The 15,328-nt window shown below is 55.2% G+C and overlaps 2 protein-coding genes and 1 long non-coding RNA gene across 9 annotated transcripts; 1 reads left to right on the forward strand and 2 right to left on the reverse strand.

Moving 5' to 3' along the window:
* Positions 1 to 2,166: 2,166 nt before the first annotated feature.
* Positions 2,167 to 7,245, reverse strand: NAA10 (N-alpha-acetyltransferase 10, NatA catalytic subunit). Its single transcript, XM_081126297.1, has 8 exons — positions 6,850 to 7,245; positions 6,307 to 6,405; positions 5,914 to 5,972; positions 5,015 to 5,060; positions 4,813 to 4,928; positions 4,567 to 4,611; positions 3,178 to 3,262; positions 2,167 to 2,483 (listed from the first exon to the last, which is right to left on the reverse strand). The coding sequence occupies exons 1-8, from the start codon at positions 6,868 to 6,870 to the stop codon at positions 2,247 to 2,249; spliced, it is 708 nt and encodes a 235-aa protein (XP_080982423.1). The 5' UTR covers positions 6,871 to 7,245; the 3' UTR covers positions 2,167 to 2,246.
* Positions 7,050 to 8,986, forward strand: LOC308551612. The gene is made up of 3 exons (XR_013998058.1): positions 7,050 to 7,169; positions 7,525 to 7,686; positions 8,165 to 8,986. It is a non-coding gene; the product is annotated as an uncharacterized lncRNA (long non-coding RNA).
* On the reverse strand, positions 7,191 to 14,205 carry RENBP (renin binding protein). 7 transcript variants are annotated; one of them, XM_081126295.1, is made up of 11 exons: positions 14,079 to 14,147; positions 13,646 to 13,755; positions 13,424 to 13,499; positions 13,224 to 13,299; positions 12,888 to 13,060; positions 12,092 to 12,316; positions 11,519 to 11,600; positions 10,994 to 11,169; positions 10,198 to 10,329; positions 7,473 to 7,560; positions 7,191 to 7,391 (listed from the first exon to the last, which is right to left on the reverse strand). In XM_081126295.1, the coding sequence occupies exons 2-11, from the start codon at positions 13,750 to 13,752 to the stop codon at positions 7,258 to 7,260; spliced, it is 1,269 nt and encodes a 422-aa protein (XP_080982421.1). In that variant the 5' UTR covers positions 13,753 to 13,755; positions 14,079 to 14,147; the 3' UTR covers positions 7,191 to 7,257. The 7 variants fall into 7 exon arrangements, with proteins under 7 accessions (XP_080982421.1, XP_080982415.1, XP_080982416.1 ...); XM_081126289.1 differs by having other exon boundaries at positions 14,023 to 14,083; XM_081126290.1 differs by lacking the exon at positions 14,079 to 14,147 and adding an exon at positions 14,046 to 14,068.
* Between the last annotated feature and the right edge of the window lie 1,123 nt (positions 14,206 to 15,328).

Raw genomic sequence — 15,328 nt, forward strand, 5'->3', positions numbered from 1 at the left:
ATGAACTCATCTCAGCCCCTACTTTCAAATGCTCTCCTCAGACCTTTTCTGACTCCAGAAATGCAGACATGATGCCCCATTCAGCCACTGCTTTAAAATCGGAAGTAATCAGCCCTGGCTTTTAGGACACTTGTTTGGCATTTAAGGCTGTAACGCTTGCTCTATCCTCAGCTCGTTCCCAAAGAATCCAAAATCCCATTATCCCAAATTAGGCAAGGGCCAGGTCTGCGGGGCCTTGCTAAATCTGTTGACGAGTGGAGTGTATGTATACTTGGTCCTGAGTGGTAACCACAGTGCTGACGGGATCAGGTCTGCAGCGTGGCTGACAGACCAGAGGGGAGATGAGATCAACGGGGAGGCTGTTACAAGCAGTCCACATCAGAGCAAGAATAGATGAGAGCATGAATTGGGCAGTGAGGCCCCTCCTATTTTCCCACAAGTCTGCTTTCCAGAAGTCTAACAATAAGACACAATGATATGCACCTCAATGTCTAGGTTCATGGGGGGAGGGAGTGGAATGTCGTCAGTGCCTACCCCAGCCACACCGCGAGGGGTTAGGGGAGACTGCTTTCCTTCCACCAGCCTTCCAGCCACAGCTCGGTTCATTGGAATGGAAGCGGCCCCTCCCAGCGGAAGGTGCTGCAGAGGCGGGGGAAGTGCTGGGTCCCAAGGGCCAGTCGGGTCTGTGGCTTCCCCTCCTTCCCCCACCACCCGCAGTTCCCACCTCCGCCCAGGAAACGTAACCGCCTGGGGGCGGCGCACTGTGCGCGGCCCGCCAGGGAAGCAGGGCACCGAGGGCAAAGGGCGGCTGCATCCCTGCGGGCTGGGCGGAGGGAGGAAGACGGACTCCGCAAGGCACCGCGCCTCCACCGGCTCCCTCCCACCAGCGTTAGGGCGCGGCCTAGGCAACGCGCAAGGACGCTCGCCGCAGCTGCCGGACCAATCAGAGCCTGGGAACGAGGCCCGCCGCGGCTAGCGAACCGGAAGGGACTGACGCCAGGCGCGGAGGGCGGGGCGAGTATCGGTCGCCAACTCCCATAGGGGAATCCGCGACTTGAGTCAATCAGAACACAGCGTCGCCTTAACCCGCGAGCAAGCGGGCCTGCGCAGACACAGCTTTCAGCCCTTATCCCCCGCCCCCTAGTTTCAGCTTCCCCGGGTTTGTTGATCACGTGCCAAGCACCAGCCAAAGAGGACCGAGTTTCAGGCCCCTCCCGGAAGTATTCAGCCTGGCAGGGGAGTAGTGTGTCGTTGGCAGTAGCAGGGAAATAAGGTAGTGACAGCTCAGGAGTGCTGAGCTTCCCTGGGAGGTGGGCAGCCCAGACAGCCTCCTCGGGGACTAGGAGCGGCAAGTGATGGCGCTGCAGCCAGAGGAAAGGGCACAGGAACAAATTTGGGTTATAGTGAAGCCATGAAAAAGAGGGCTTATATTCTGCATGAAATGACATTATGCATTTGTCAAAATCCATAGAATGTATAACACGAAGAGGAAATGTAAACCCTGGACTATAGTTAATGTGTCAATACTGGCTCATCGATTGTAACAAATGCAACACAATGCTAAATGTTAATAGGGGAACTGAGGGGATAGAGGGGGTGCATGGGAACTCTGTACTATCTGCTCAGTTCTGTAAACCTAAAACTACTAAAAATAAAATCTTAATTATTTTCAAATTAAGACTTAGGTTAGGGAGTAGATTCAAGGAGTATTATGGTGGTCAAACACAGGACTCACTGACCTTTTGGATGGCAGGGGAGGGAGGAAACAAAAACAGTTGCCAGAACTTCAACTGGGTAGCTGGTTGGGCCATTATCCAGATACAACATCAGTGGATAAGCTCAATGAGCAGTTGGACTTAGGCATCTAGAACCCAGCAAGGCAGTGAAGAGCAGGGCTCAGAAGGCAGAGAATCTGTCCCCAAGGTGGGGGTGGCTCCCAGAACTCCAGGGTCTCCCTCCCTAGGGCCCAAAGATGCTGAAAGCCATCAGACTTAGGAGCTCTACCTCCAAAGCCCAGACAAAGCTCTTCCCTTCTTCTTCCCTTGGACTTTCCAAGACACACAGTGCCAAAAGGCTGTGAGGTCCACCTCCACAGGGACACAAAGGGACCTGAGAGAGGCACCCCCCCCAAAATGTGCACACTCGTACACACAAACCCCCCAAGGCTACTGGGTAAAGTTTATTGTGAAACCTTGGGTGAGGATAGGATGGGCAGGCCAGGGCAGGGAAAGGAGCACTTGCATGCTCTAGGAGGCTGAGTCGGAGGCCTCTGAGCTGTCCTTGACATCGGTGCTCTCTGTGGTCTCGCTGACCTCACTGAGGTCCTTGCTGTCACCACCGCTGTCCTCAGCAGCCAGGCCCTTCTCCTCACGACAGGGTTCTCCTGAGCTTGGAAGTGAGTTGCCCTTGCTCTCCACCTTGTTCTCAATGGAGCCCAGCACTGTGTGCCTGCCCTTCTCCTTCAGCTCCAGGTGCCTCCTCAGCTGCCACCAGGAGCCCAGGGAGAAGTGGGAGGAAGAAGACAGGACCTAAGTCTCCAGACCATTTAGGCCCTCTCTGGCTGCCCAAGGGACCCTGTGCCTGTCACCTCCTGGGGGCATGGGGCAAAATGAGAGGCAGCAGGGACAGGGCAGGGAATACAGGACTGCACTGTGTTGAATCCTGGCTCTGTCCTGTTTTCTCTCCTGTAAAGGCAGTATGGTCATGCCTCCCTCACACGGGCTGCTGCAGGACCTTGACTTTCTCCTCAGCCCTGTTTTGTCTTACCCCTGAGCCTTGGGACAGGTCATGGCTGTCCCCAGGCCCCCACTGCAATCCTGGAGCCCTCACTCTCAGTGCATCCAGAGGCCTCCTCCCTTGCCTCTCACATCATGCCTCAAGAGTGGCACAGGCTTCTTCCCGAAAATGGAACCTTGGGCAGATGTAGCCTTCTTCAAAGCCCTGACAAGGCCCACCTCCCTACCTGACAGCTGAGGAAGCTGTAGTGACAAGCACCGCAACTCCCAGCAATGTAGCCACAACGGCTGGCACCTGGTCTATCTTGCCTCCAGCCATCACAGGCCTCCTACCATCTCAGGGCCCCTGGGAGCCTTCACCTTTCCTCCAGCAGGGCCTCCCCTACTTGCCTTACTTTTCTTTCGTGTGGGGACTGTGGCCCTAGCCCCCTTAGACTCTTACCTCATCAGCCATCTGGGTGAGATCCCGTTTCATCGCATATGCATCTTCTCCATCTGCATAGTATTTGGGTTCCACTTCACTGATCCTGTGGGCAGGGGGTGGAGAGGAGGGCAACCCAAATCAGGGGTCAAATTCTCCTCAGCCTTCTGGCATCATATGCTAGTGGGATAAGATGTCATTTCCATCCGAAGGACCCTTTTGTAGACAAGCCCCATTTCCAACATAGCCTTCCCTTTGCTCTGTCAAGCAGTGAGTAGTGCCAGTGCCTATATCCCTCTCCCTACTCCCGGGGTCCTGCCATGGTCCTGCATCCCTAACCTGGCTACCAAGATCTTTCTGTGGTTTCTTGTGAGCTGAAGCCCTAAATCTAGCCATCCTCTTCCCTTTCTGCCCTGCTCCCTGTCACTTACTGAGAATGCATGGTCAGTTCCTATGCCTAGCAATTGGAACCGGGGAGAAGGGGTGCTGCACCCTCTGTTCCTGACAGGCATTGCTAGGCAGCATGGCCAGGGCAGCTAGGGGCTGAGCTTTCACTGGAGGTGTGCGCGCAGACTTGGGTGCCTGCCACTGAAAGGGGAGCTGGACTCAGTGGCCTAGAAAGTCCCTCCATACATAAGCCCCTGGAATTGTTGACCACTAGAGGTTTCAGCATCTGGGTCAAAAAATCTCTCCTCAAATGCCCTTCACAACAGTCCCTTCTCATCTCCCACCAAAGTGAGGTTGAGTACTGTCTCAGTGGGTCCTCCCACTGGGGTCTAACCCACCCCAGCCTCACTTTCAAGTGGCTTTTGCTATCATGTATTGGGTGTGTCAATTCCCTGCCAGGCTCTCTCCTGTGCCAGGTGCACAGAGACTCCCATGTCCCTGAGTGAACCCACCCTCATCACCAGGATGCCCAGGGCTCTAGATCCCTTCGCTTCTCGTGCTGACAGAACATCCTGCCTGGATGTGCTTAGGCTTCTGTAGCACCATATTCTCCTTTCTTCTGGTCCCACTTAGATGCTTTTAGGTGCCTGGCCATTTTGAGTCCTATTCCTAGGCTTCTGCTCATGTCCTAAGCCCTCATTTCTACTCCTGAACCTTCACTGAAAAGCCTGTGTGCTCTTCACCACACTGCCCATCACCTGCTCTCAGCCAGCATCAAGCAATCGCTCCTCCACCCAGCAATACGCACCACACATCCTCCTGCATCACAACATGCCTTGAACAGATAGCAGCAGGTAGGAATAGAGGAGGCACCCTGGCAATGTGTGTGGAGTCCATGACCTGCTCCCCTTCTCAGCTGCCCCTGCCCCTGCTGCCTGGAATGCAGCTCAGCCCATCTCAGCCACCTGGATAAGCCAGACCTGGGACCACCCCACTCCATTAGAAAAATCTAGATCTACTTACTGAAAGTTGAGGGTGTTGGAATAGAGGTGCAGGGCGGCCCGGTTACTGCAGGGGAATAAGGCACTGCTGAGCTGCACAGACTTGGTCAGGCAGGGACAGCACATCCAGGTCCTGCCCCTTTTCCTAGTGCCCCCTCCCCACTAATCCCATTTCCCAGATCTTTTCCAAAGGCCAGGGCACCCCAGGATCCACATCAAGACAGTATCCCCTCCCCACTCCTCCCCTTCCCTTGGCCCCAGCTTCCACCTCTTCCTGACATGCAGGGAAACGTATTTGGCATTGAAGTTCTCAATCATGGCTCGGGAGGCCTGGTCCATCAGCTTCTGAGCCAGGCCAAGGCGCCGGTGGGAACGCTTCACAGCCTGGAGGAAGAAGGGTAGAACCTTGAAGGCTGCCCCAACTAACCCCTACTTCCACCCCCATCAGAGCCTGTGTGGGCCCTACGCACCAGTGAGGTGATATGTCCATGGGGCACATCATCTGGGTCCTCTTCCCTATATCAAGAAGAGAGATTAGCAAGGAGCGTGATGCAGATGCAGCACCCCCCCCGGCCCCCGCACATGCGCATGGCAGGAGTGAAAATTCCTCTGGCTGGCCCCAAAGTCTCCCCAGACCTGGGGTGGGGGAAAAGCTGAGATTCTCAAAACCCCTCACAGCAACCAAAAGACATGTGTAGTGTCAACAGACTAAAATGGAATATTGTTCAGTGATAAAAATAAATGACCTAGCAAGCCAAAAAAAGACATGGAGGAACCTTAAATGCACATTACTAAGCGAAAGAAGCCAATATGAAAAGGCTCCATAGTTTCTGATTGCCACTAAATGACATTCTGGAAAAGGCAAAACTATGGACACAGTAAAAAGATGAGTAGTTGCCAGGAAGAGGAGGAAGGTGGGATGAATAGGCAAAGATACACAGAGGATTTTTAGGGCAGTGAAACTACTCTGTATGATATCCTAATAGTGGATATGTGTTATTATACATTTGTGCAAATGCATAGAAGATACACCAAGAGTCAAGCTTAAGGGGAACTATGGACTTTAACAATGTAGCAATATTGGTTTATCCATTGTAAGAAATATACCACAAGATGTTAATAATAGAAGAAACTAGGGGGGAGAAGGGAGGGTGCATGTGAGAACTCTGAACTTTCCATTACATTTTGCTGTAAACCTAAAACTGAACTTAAAAAAAAAGTCTGTAAGTTAATTTTTAAAAAAACACCCAAAAAACCCAGGCAGCATTCACCAGACATGTGCGGTGTTTGTGCCCCCACCTCCTGTCCAAGATCCATGCCCCGACTCCCAGCTCCCACACCAGGCTTCTCTCCCTCCTTGGTAACTCACATTTTGGCCAGGACATACCCCACAATCTTCCCATTCTCATCCTCAGCAATGTAAGAGAGCTGGGTGACAGGGAGGAAAAAGAAGTCAGAAAACAACTTCCTGTCAGAGGTGAGGAGCCCTTAGGTCAGACACCTGGTCTCACAGACCGCTGTGTGCATGACAGACAGAAGTTCATCAAGTGGTGAGTTCAGTGACAGCTCCTGACCTCCAGGCCAAGTGGCTTGGTTTCCCCACACCACGCTGTTCTCCCTTGGTTCGCAGGGAAAGGACAGACACAAGTGGGAATCCTGCCCCTCCTTTGGCCCAGTCCTAAGCTCCCCACCGCAGCTGAAAGCACCCACTCTTTCCAAACTGATGCCTGGTGTCCCCAGTCCCCAAATCCCAGCTGCCCACCTGGGGCCAGGAGAGGCCATGATAGAAGTAGTATTTCATCTGGTAGTTCTCTGGCAGGCACAGGAGGTTGCAGTGCTGCATGTTCATCAGGTCCTCTGGCTGCGGGGAGGAGGGCAGTGGAATGCGGTCAGGCCAGGGGCTGTGGTGACTAAGCAGGCCTTGGTCCTGTCAGAAGCCTGCAAGCTGTGTGTCTATTCACCGACACCCCCCACTCCACCCTCCGCATGGCCGGGAGGGCCTGTGACTGTCTTTACACAGGCCTGGCCCACAGCCACTGTGCAAAAATCGTCTGTTCCTGGAATGAACGTGGGTGTCAAGGGCGCTCCTGGACACCATCCGACTGAGCCCCCACATCCCGCAAAGGAGGGGTTCGCAGCCCCGGCACCCTCCTCGAGTAGGTCCAGCCCCACGGGCACGGTGGCCTTTACCAGCCCTGCGCAGGGCTGCCCGCCCGGGGCGCGCTGGGCCCCTCGGGAGCATGCGCACGCGGCCCCCGGGCCCGCACCCACGCGGCGCGGACAGCCTTCTGCCCTGGCCCCTCACCCTCGCATTGCGGATGTTCATAACGGCGGCGGGGATCGCGTCTCCCAGCGGGTCGAGAACGCGCAGTCAGCTGCCGCCGGGCTCCAAAGTGACGCCGGGGCGGCCGGGGCCGGGGCTGGAGCTGGGCTCGCGGGAGCGGCGGCGGAAGGGGCGGTGCGCGCCGGGCCCGGCCACCGGCCGGAAGTGCTCGCGCCGCACCCGCCCTTGCGGCCGCGCTGCCAATGCGCGGAGCGGGCGGGACTGTCGGCGGGCTGGACCGTGCACTGCGTGGGCAAATACGCGGGGCAGTCGGGCCCTTGGACTGGCGGGGCACTGTCTGGGTGAGCAGGTGCCCTCGGGCCAGCGCGGCAGTTGCCCCTCCCGCGACCCCACAGACTCGTGCACGCGGGCAGTGGCACAGGCTCAGCTTTATTTCGCGCTTCCGCGGGCGGGGTTAGCGGGTGGGGACCCGGCACGGTGGGCAGGGACCGGGGCAAGGCGGCTCAGCAGAGCGCCCAGCATCTCCTCGCACATGGCCAGGCACCGCGGCACGTGGAAGCAGCCTGCGGGGAGAGGCGAGTTGGGAGGGCCGGGTTCAGCCAAATTCCCAAACCCCTCAAGGCCCCACCCTGTCTCCCACTCACCTTTGAAAGGACCCCCCTTGATGGTGAGGGCAACCGTCCCCTCTCGGTTTAGGTAGCCAAACCACTCCCCGTGCTCAGGATCTCGAAACTGGAATAGTAGTGACACAGTGACAGCCACACCTACAGGAGCCGTCCATATGCGAAAGGCCCGGGGAAGGGCCTCTTACTGTCCCCACTGCACCGCGACCAGGGTCAGAGGTCCCGTTGACCCCAGGTAACGTGGCTCCAGAATCAATGCTATTAAACTTGGTTCCACATCGTGGACACATAAAAGTGAGGGGCTTTCCCTTTTCCCCCTTTCTCTGCGTGTGTGTGAATGACTGAAAGTCTGCAGCTAAATAACCCACTGAGGGAAGGGGCCACAGGCTGTTAGATGAAACACTGCAAGATGGACTAAAAAGAACCCTGCTTGGGGATGATAAAAACAATCTATATCTTGACTGCTCTTGTGGTTACACAGACGTATATATTGGCAAGTCTTAGCTGGACACTCAAGATATGTACATTTTAGTGTATATAACTTGTACTTAAAGAAACAAAGAGAACCATGATAGAGGTTCTGATCTGTCAGGCAACTTTAAAACAAGTTACTCCCTTAGAGTTCCTCCTGTTCCCTGCTACCCAGGCCTGTCCTCCAGTAGCTGAGACTGAATATCCATCACTACATCTGACTCTGGCCTTAATCACCACAGGTCCCAAATGTACCACCCCTCCCTTGGAGCCACCTGAAGCCTGCTCCTGCCCAGCAACTCTGTAGAACCTTCTGCATTCCGCCCTTCTCTCCTGCTAGCATCCCATTGGGCACCTGTCCCCTGGAGGCTTGTGAATTCCTTCCAGACACCCCAGGATGGACCTCAGAGACCTGGCCTCAGTCCTTTTTCCTCTCCGGATAGAGATTTCAGTGGAGTGGAGCCCCTTCTCAGAAGGGTCACAGAGGAAATCAATGACATTGAAGTCCACTATCAAAGTATTTTTTTAACTTGGGGCCCATGAGTTGGCATATTCTTCGTAAGGGGTAAAACTAGTTCTGTTTGTATTCATTCTTTCTTCCTAGCAACATTGTGTCCTTACTCATTTTTCAACTACTTCATCTGACACAGAAAGATAACAAAGAATTTAACTGTTTTCCTGTGGTTGTCTAAATTTGTGCTTTTTGTATTCTGTTGTGTTGGTTAGTACATAATGATTTGCCTGTTGATGATAAGTTCTGTAATTGTTCACATGCCATCTCTATCTCTTTAAAATGTATTCCTTAAATTTAACTTTAGGCAGTTAAAACTGGTGCCTCCAATACGTGTTTTGTGTGTGTGTGTGTGTGTGTTTTTAATACGTGTTCTTTATGAATGCATTCAATATTAAGATATAGCCTTGCCCTGGCCAGTGTGGCTCAGTTGGTTGGGCGTCATCCCTTTCACCGAAGGGTTGCCAGGTTGATTCCCGGTCAGGGTGCCCAGGGGCAGCTGATTGATGTTTCATTTTCACATCAATGTTTCTTTCTCCCTTCCTCTCTCTCTAAAAAAATCAATAAAATATATATACACAAAAAAGATATAGCCTCGGATCTTATGACTTCTGGGTTTGGAAGTAGCGATGAGCTTGTGCGATACTTGGAGATGCCTCTCTAAGTACAATGTAACATGAACATATTTGGAATTTCTGTTGGTGACACAGGTGCTGCTAATACTACTGTGGTGACTGCCTCCATTCATAATGGAAGTGAATTCTGGATTTCAGTTAGAGCTTAGTACAAATAAAGATGTCATTTTCTCTCAGGTTTCGAAGCCCATGGACTCCAGAATAAGACCCCCTGCTATAGTCCCTCCTATTAAAAAAACTCCATAAAACTGGAGTTCACCAATGGAATTAGTTGTGGCTTTAGAAACACATCAGGAATCTTCATCCATTCACTACAAGGCTCAGCACCCGAGGTACCCCTCAGCAGTGGCTGGTGTAGTTCATCACTCTGCTCATGGCACTTTGGCCTCTGGGGTCCCCTGGCTTCCTTCCTACCTTGAAGCTGATTCTTGTCTCCTTTGTTGGGCCTTCCTATTCCCTCTTCTCAGTCTGTGCTTTCAAAAGCTTACTTTGTCTCCTGGCTTCCAGTATCATCTATATTCTTATGACACCCAAACAATCATGGCCCAGACTTCTCCCACTTAACCAGACTCTGATCCATCTGCCCACTGAGCCTCCCAGGCCAGGCCCCCATCCTCACTGGCCAGGATGACAGCTACAGCCTCCTGTCTCCCCGCCTTTGCCCTGTGCCTTACAGCCTTCCCTCCTGAAGCCCCAGGGCCCAGTAATGCCTAAATCAGACAAGGTAACAACTCTGTACAGAGCACCCCTGCCATCATTATTCCCTCCCACAGCCACCTGACCTTTATTTTCCATAGCTCTCATCGCCATCTATGCTTGCCTGTTCACTTGTTTATAGTCTGCCCGCCCAAACATGAGCTCCAGGAGAGCAGGGACTGCTTTGTTGACCTTTACAGAGGGCATTGGGGGACCTCCAGGAATTCTCAGATCAGCTAAGGGACCATACCCAGTGAAGTGAGGAGTAGGGGGTGCGAGATGAGCCTCCCCATCCCTGCCCAGCCTCCTCCCACTGCCCAGAAAAGCCTGGCTCTGGCCTGTTCGGGGGGGGCGGGGGGGAATGACTGTCTACTGTCTCTCCGATACCCTTGCTGAGCCCATAGAGGGCTGAGAACCAGAAAGCAGCACTTACCTGGCGGAAGGTGTACTCAGCCACCTGGTAGAAGAGGTGCAGTAAGGCAGGGTCCCCACTGTCACTGTAGCCCATGAGTAAGGCAATCATGGCTTCACTGTGCGGCCACCAGAGTTTCATGGCCCACTCCAGCTGAGAGCAGAGCAGAGGTAGGCATCTGAGAGCCCTGGGCCCCACCCTCCACCACCCCTCTCAGCAGGAGAGTCACCTTCATCTTTTAGGTTCTGGCTCAGACTCTATCTGGCCCAAGCACTTGGAGCTTAATCACAGGATGGATATCTCTGGGGGTCTGAATGGCCCCTCAGAACAGGACTAGCTTCTTGACACAGCACACCACAAAGGGCAGGCTTCCCTTAGCCCTGGAATTGAAATCCTATCTGTCTTGTCAGTCTGTCTAAAGCCCCTCGGACACTCAGTTCCTGCCAGTGGCAGGGTCAGCCACTCTCTGCAGATCTAAGCGGATCAAGGCATAATCAGAGGAAAAAGACATGAGAGAGCAAATCTGCTCCTGCTGCTGACACCTTAAAATCACCCCGAAAGCCTTTCAAAGATGAAGGGGACAAGTGTCTCTGCATTGGCATTATTTGTGCTCCCTAATGGCTCCCTTTGCAAATAAGGGTGAGGACCATAGACAAAGAAGTCAAGTGCTTAGCACTGGGGTCACGCTGAGCAAGTTCACCACTCTGAGCCCCTGTGGTCCTCCTCTATGAAATGGGTGATGACAGCAAGCTATGAACCTCCCAGGACAGAAAGCTTTGAACAGGTTAGTATCATGTGGCCCTGGGCACACTCCTACCTGGGTAGGGCAGAGGCCATCGACATCCTGGAAGTAGAAGAGGCCTCCATGGTCAGGGTCCCATCCCGAGTGGAAAGGCAACAATAGGAACTTGTCAACAATGTGGGCTCGAAGTTCAGGATCACCTTTCCGGATGGCATGACGGAGCAGGAACCATCCAGCTTCTAGTGCGTGGCCTAGTGAAGGCTCATGGTAAGGTAGGCAGCGTATTCTCCTCTAGGCAGGGAGGCTCAAGCCCCTGCGCTGACCACTGTGCATTCCTTCCTCCCTCCCTAATAGTGGGAGCTGCCCTGAGCTCCCTGGCCCACCCGACAGCCCCCCATGCAGAAAACTTGCCTTGCCCAGTCCACCCCAGACTACCTCTCCTGCTGCTGGCTAGGAGGTGTGTCACCCCTCCTTTGCCTGGTCCTTGGTTGGCAGAAGGTAAGGAAGGCAGTCCCCAGGCACTCCCACACCTGAAGCCCAGAGACCAAGGCTGATTGCTTCCCTTCTCCTGGACTGCACCCAGCCCACCCTGCCCCTCACCTGGGTTCTGGTGTCTCCCCAGGCAACCAGAAAGTTCCTTGCCATCCTCTGACACATTCTCCAGCACAGCCTGCCCATCCCTCTGCCAGGGGAGGAGCAGGAGAAGGGAATTCTGCCTTCAGCCCCACCATCCAACCAGAAGACCCTCCCTCCCTAGTCTGCAAGCTTGGGCAAACCCGGTTCAGATGGGTGTTTGAGGAGGGGCCCATTCACTGTCAAGAGCCCAGATGGGTTCTAACCCTTGCTTTAGGCCTGGGCTCCACAAGATGGAAAAAGGGGAACATTGAAGAGGACTGAGATTGGATGGGCTGGGCTGTCCACAGAAGCCTTGGAAGGACTTGGGTCTGGCTGGGTTTCCTGCTCTCTGGCACCTTGCCCTTGTCCCCACCCCCAGCCCCCTGGGCTCTCCACATTTCCAAGGGTCCTGAGCCAAGCCTCCTCATCTTGAAGGGAACCATCAAGGTCCCTGTCGGGGTAGGTGTGGAAGGAAGAAGTGCCCTGAAGAGTGGGGGATGCCTTGCCTTCAGCGCCCAGGCCCCATCTGGCAGCTGGCATCACCCTCCTGCCTCCCACCTGGACGTGCTGCAGAATCCTCTGGGCACACCAGTCACCCAGCTCTGCATAGTTGCTTGCCAGCTCCTCATCTCCTTCCCCAAGCTGTTCCACGAGGTTGAGCAGCATCATGGGCACTGCCATGGACTCTGAGGCTGGGGTTCCTGGGAGCCAGGGCCGGCCCAGCCCCGATGGGTCTTTCCGCACCCAGTGTACAATCTGATCCATCATCTCCACTGCTTCGCTCTGGGGGGGGGGGCGGAGGGGGGAAAGGAGCCCAGGCTGAGACTGCATCCCATCCAGTCCACCCACTCACAGGACACCTTCCTTCACCAAGGGCCTACTCTGGGCCTGGCCCCAGGTTGGGTGCTGAGGGCCAGGGTGGATCTGCCCCACCTTGACTCAAAAGTTCCTAGTCTGGGGGTATAGGCCACTCCGAGGCAGTAAGGTTGGGTCTGAAAGCACAAGGAGCCCCAGGGAGGAGGGAGAGGTCCTCTCTCAGGTGGGGGCTGGGCATGGATTGGCCACTCCGTGCCCAGGGCCCCTGTGAAGGTTCAGAGAGGGGGGAGGAGTTCAGAAGTGAACAAGACTTCTGGGGGGACACCCTTAGACACACAGTGACAATATAATGCAATGAGGAGGGTATTGCCAGTAGCCCTGGAACTGTGGGAGCCCAGAGGAAGGACTGACGTTGACAACAGTTCCAGCCTGCAGACAGGGCCTGGGGAAAGGGCTTGCACACAAGTGGGAATGCATCAAGTGGATGCCCAGCACAGGCCAGAGCACACAGTCTCAGGGCAGCATTCCTCCCACGCACCTGGTAGCGTCCTTCCCCTGTCACCCTCCACAGCTCATTCATGGCCATGGTGTAGAAACACTCGCTAAAGATGGTTCGCTGCACCTTGACTGGGCGGCCATCCCTTGTCAGGACAAAGGCACACTTCTTCCCAGGAGGTGCCACTTTGGCATAACGCAGCAAAAACTCGCCACCTGGTGGTTGGGAAGTTGACATGCTAGAACTCGGGTGAGGACACCACCTCCCCTTCTTTCCCTGTCCTTCGCAGTTTCTAGACCCCCTCCAGGAAGTAGGGACACAGGAGCTACTGAATAAACTTGGAGTGGCCTCTGGGGAGATGGGACAGGGAGACAGCACCTGCTTTAGCTGAATCCAGAAGTTCAGGGCGGCGGAAGCGCTCAAACTTGCGGTACAGGCGACAATACATCCACACCTGTGGAGGGGCAGAGGGAACATGGCTTAAACAGGGAGCCTTGTGGTGTGTACGGATGCGCAGACCGTAAGCCTGGCTTTGGCTTTTGTGCCTGGGAGAGCTACAAGCCTGGGCACATCCCTACCTGCCTCCCCTGCAGCCAGACATACTTGAGGTCGTCGTACACCTGCCCGTCGCGGCCGAGGCACGTGAAGAAGCCCCTGTGGGATGCAGTGTTAGCAAAGGGAAGAAAGAGCCTTGCCCCCCAACAGCCTGCTGGGCCCAGCAGATCTGAGTCTGCTGAGAGTGAGGTGGGGCTCAGGTGGGGCAAAGACCCTGCTAAGGGCACCAGAAGGACGAGGCGCACCCATGCTCCTGGTCGTGGGAGTGCTCCATCCAGAAAGCCACCACACGGTCCAGCTCCTGCCCAACATGCTCCTTCCAGGCTTGCAGAGTCTCCCGCTCCTTCTCCATGTCCTGGGGAACTTGGGACTTGGAGGCGCAACTCCCAGACAGACCTCCCCATCTTCCTGGTACCCAGACTCCTCAATGGGTTCCTCTATGCCCAGGTCACCCCAGGCTTGAGTGGGCACCAGGGCTGCCTGATCCGTCTCCCCTAGGCCCCCAGGCTTGGGCACCCAGCCCTTGGGGTTCCTCCCACTCGTGTGCGGGGCTGCCCTCCAGCCCGGGACTAGCCCCAGGACTGACTCCACCAACCCTGGGATCCTCAGAACACCACCTTACCCCCCACGGTCCCCACTACTGGCCTGCCACACTCGGAGACCACCGTTCATCCCTACCTCTCCTCCAGGAAGCCAGACGAAGCAAGCCACGGTCCCGTGACTGTCACTCAGCTGACCCAACTTCGCTCCACCCACGCCCTCCTCCAGGGTTCCTCAGGGCCCTAGGGAGGGACCAGCTGTGGGGGCGGGGCTTGGCAATCACTAGACCCCTCCCCCGCGCTCCGGCTCCGCCTTCACGCTCGGCCCCCTGTGACCCCTCTGGTGGCTGAACCTCGCGATTGCCGCTGCTGGGGCCCTCAGCTCAGTATCCTCTGGTGGGAAATACTGGGCTAGCTGGCAGGAAGGTCTGGGGTGGTGGGTGTGTGTGTTGAGGATTGGGCCAACTTATCCTCCCCAACCACCTCTCCCCATCCTTGAAGTGAATCCTGAGAGGGGTCCTACTGTGTGGGGAGGGCTGGGCAGGGCAGGGAGAACAAGGGCGCAGGGCAGGGAGAACAAGGGCGGTGGCCTCAGCAACAGTGTAGGGATCGGGTGCAGCAAGAGAGGGTACAGCTGGAAGTGCCTGAACTGAAGCCCCTCTGACCTGTGACCCCACAGGGTGGGCAACTCCTCTGGATGAACCAGCTCCTCATAAACCACTTCAGCTGTTAGGGTCAGTACAGGGCAACCTTTGGGAATTGACTTCTTAGTTCAAGTGATGCGTGATGCAGCTCAAAAGCCAGACAGCAATTGTGCAGATAAGAGTGGGCATCCTGGGACCTCTCTGCCTTCCAACCCTCCAAGTTCTCCAGGCTTGTCTTCCAGTGCCCAGATGTGGTTTGTGTGGCTCTGCGACTGTCTGACCTGATCAGGTGCCCTAAGCAAGGCTGGCTGACCAACTGTCCCCCGCTTTCCCTGCCGAGGGCAGAATTATGTGGAGGCAGCGGTCCAGGGGCCAGATTGCCTGAGGGCCCTGGGATCCGTGTCACTTGGGGGAGCTTGGACTTCTGGGTTGGTCACCCCTTCTTCTGAAAGGATGGATTGCAGCCCAAGAGTGTAAGGGGGCCTCTCTACCTCACGGTGCAGCTCCAGAACGCGGCTGGAACAGAGAGGCTCTACTGCCTGGGCATGGCCCCATACTGCAGCTCCCACTGCTATGTGCTGGCCTTTTTGTTTGTTTGTTTTATTTTTAAAATATATCTTTATTGATTTCAGAGAGAGGAAGGGAGAGAGAGAAACATCAATGATGAGAAAGTCATAGATTAGCTGCCTCCTGCACGCTCCCAACTGGGGATCAAGCCTGCAACCTGGGCATGTGCCCTGACTGG

This window comes from Miniopterus schreibersii, assembly GCF_964146895.1.
Source record: "Miniopterus schreibersii genome assembly, chromosome: X".
NCBI classification, from domain to species: Eukaryota; Metazoa; Chordata; class Mammalia; order Chiroptera; family Miniopteridae; genus Miniopterus; species Miniopterus schreibersii.

What these genes read in the sequence shown, in the direction of transcription:
- RENBP (XM_081126295.1), bottom strand. Translation starts at nt 13,752, where the DNA reads ATGGAGAAGGAGCGGGAGACTCTGCAAGCCTGGAAGGAGCATGTTGGG. An exon ending in GGATTCTGCAGCACGTCCAG is followed by an intron (nt 11,601 to 12,091) that starts GTGGGAGGCAGG and finishes CTCCCCTGGCAG; the next exon opens with AGGGATGGGCAGGCTGTGCT. An exon ending in CAAGGGGGGTCCTTTCAAAG is followed by an intron (nt 7,392 to 7,472) that starts GTGAGTGGGAGA and finishes CTCTCCCCGCAG; the next exon opens with GCTGCTTCCACGTGCCGCGG.
- NAA10 (XM_081126297.1), bottom strand. Translation starts at nt 6,870, where the DNA reads ATGAACATCCGCAATGCGAGG. An exon ending in ATGGACATATCACCTCACTG is followed by an intron (nt 4,929 to 5,014) that starts GTGCGTAGGGCC and finishes TTCTTCCTCCAG; the next exon opens with GCTGTGAAGCGTTCCCACCG. An exon ending in TCCAACACCCTCAACTTTCA is followed by an intron (nt 3,263 to 4,566) that starts GTAAGTAGATCT and finishes CCCTGCCCACAG; the next exon opens with GATCAGTGAAGTGGAACCCA.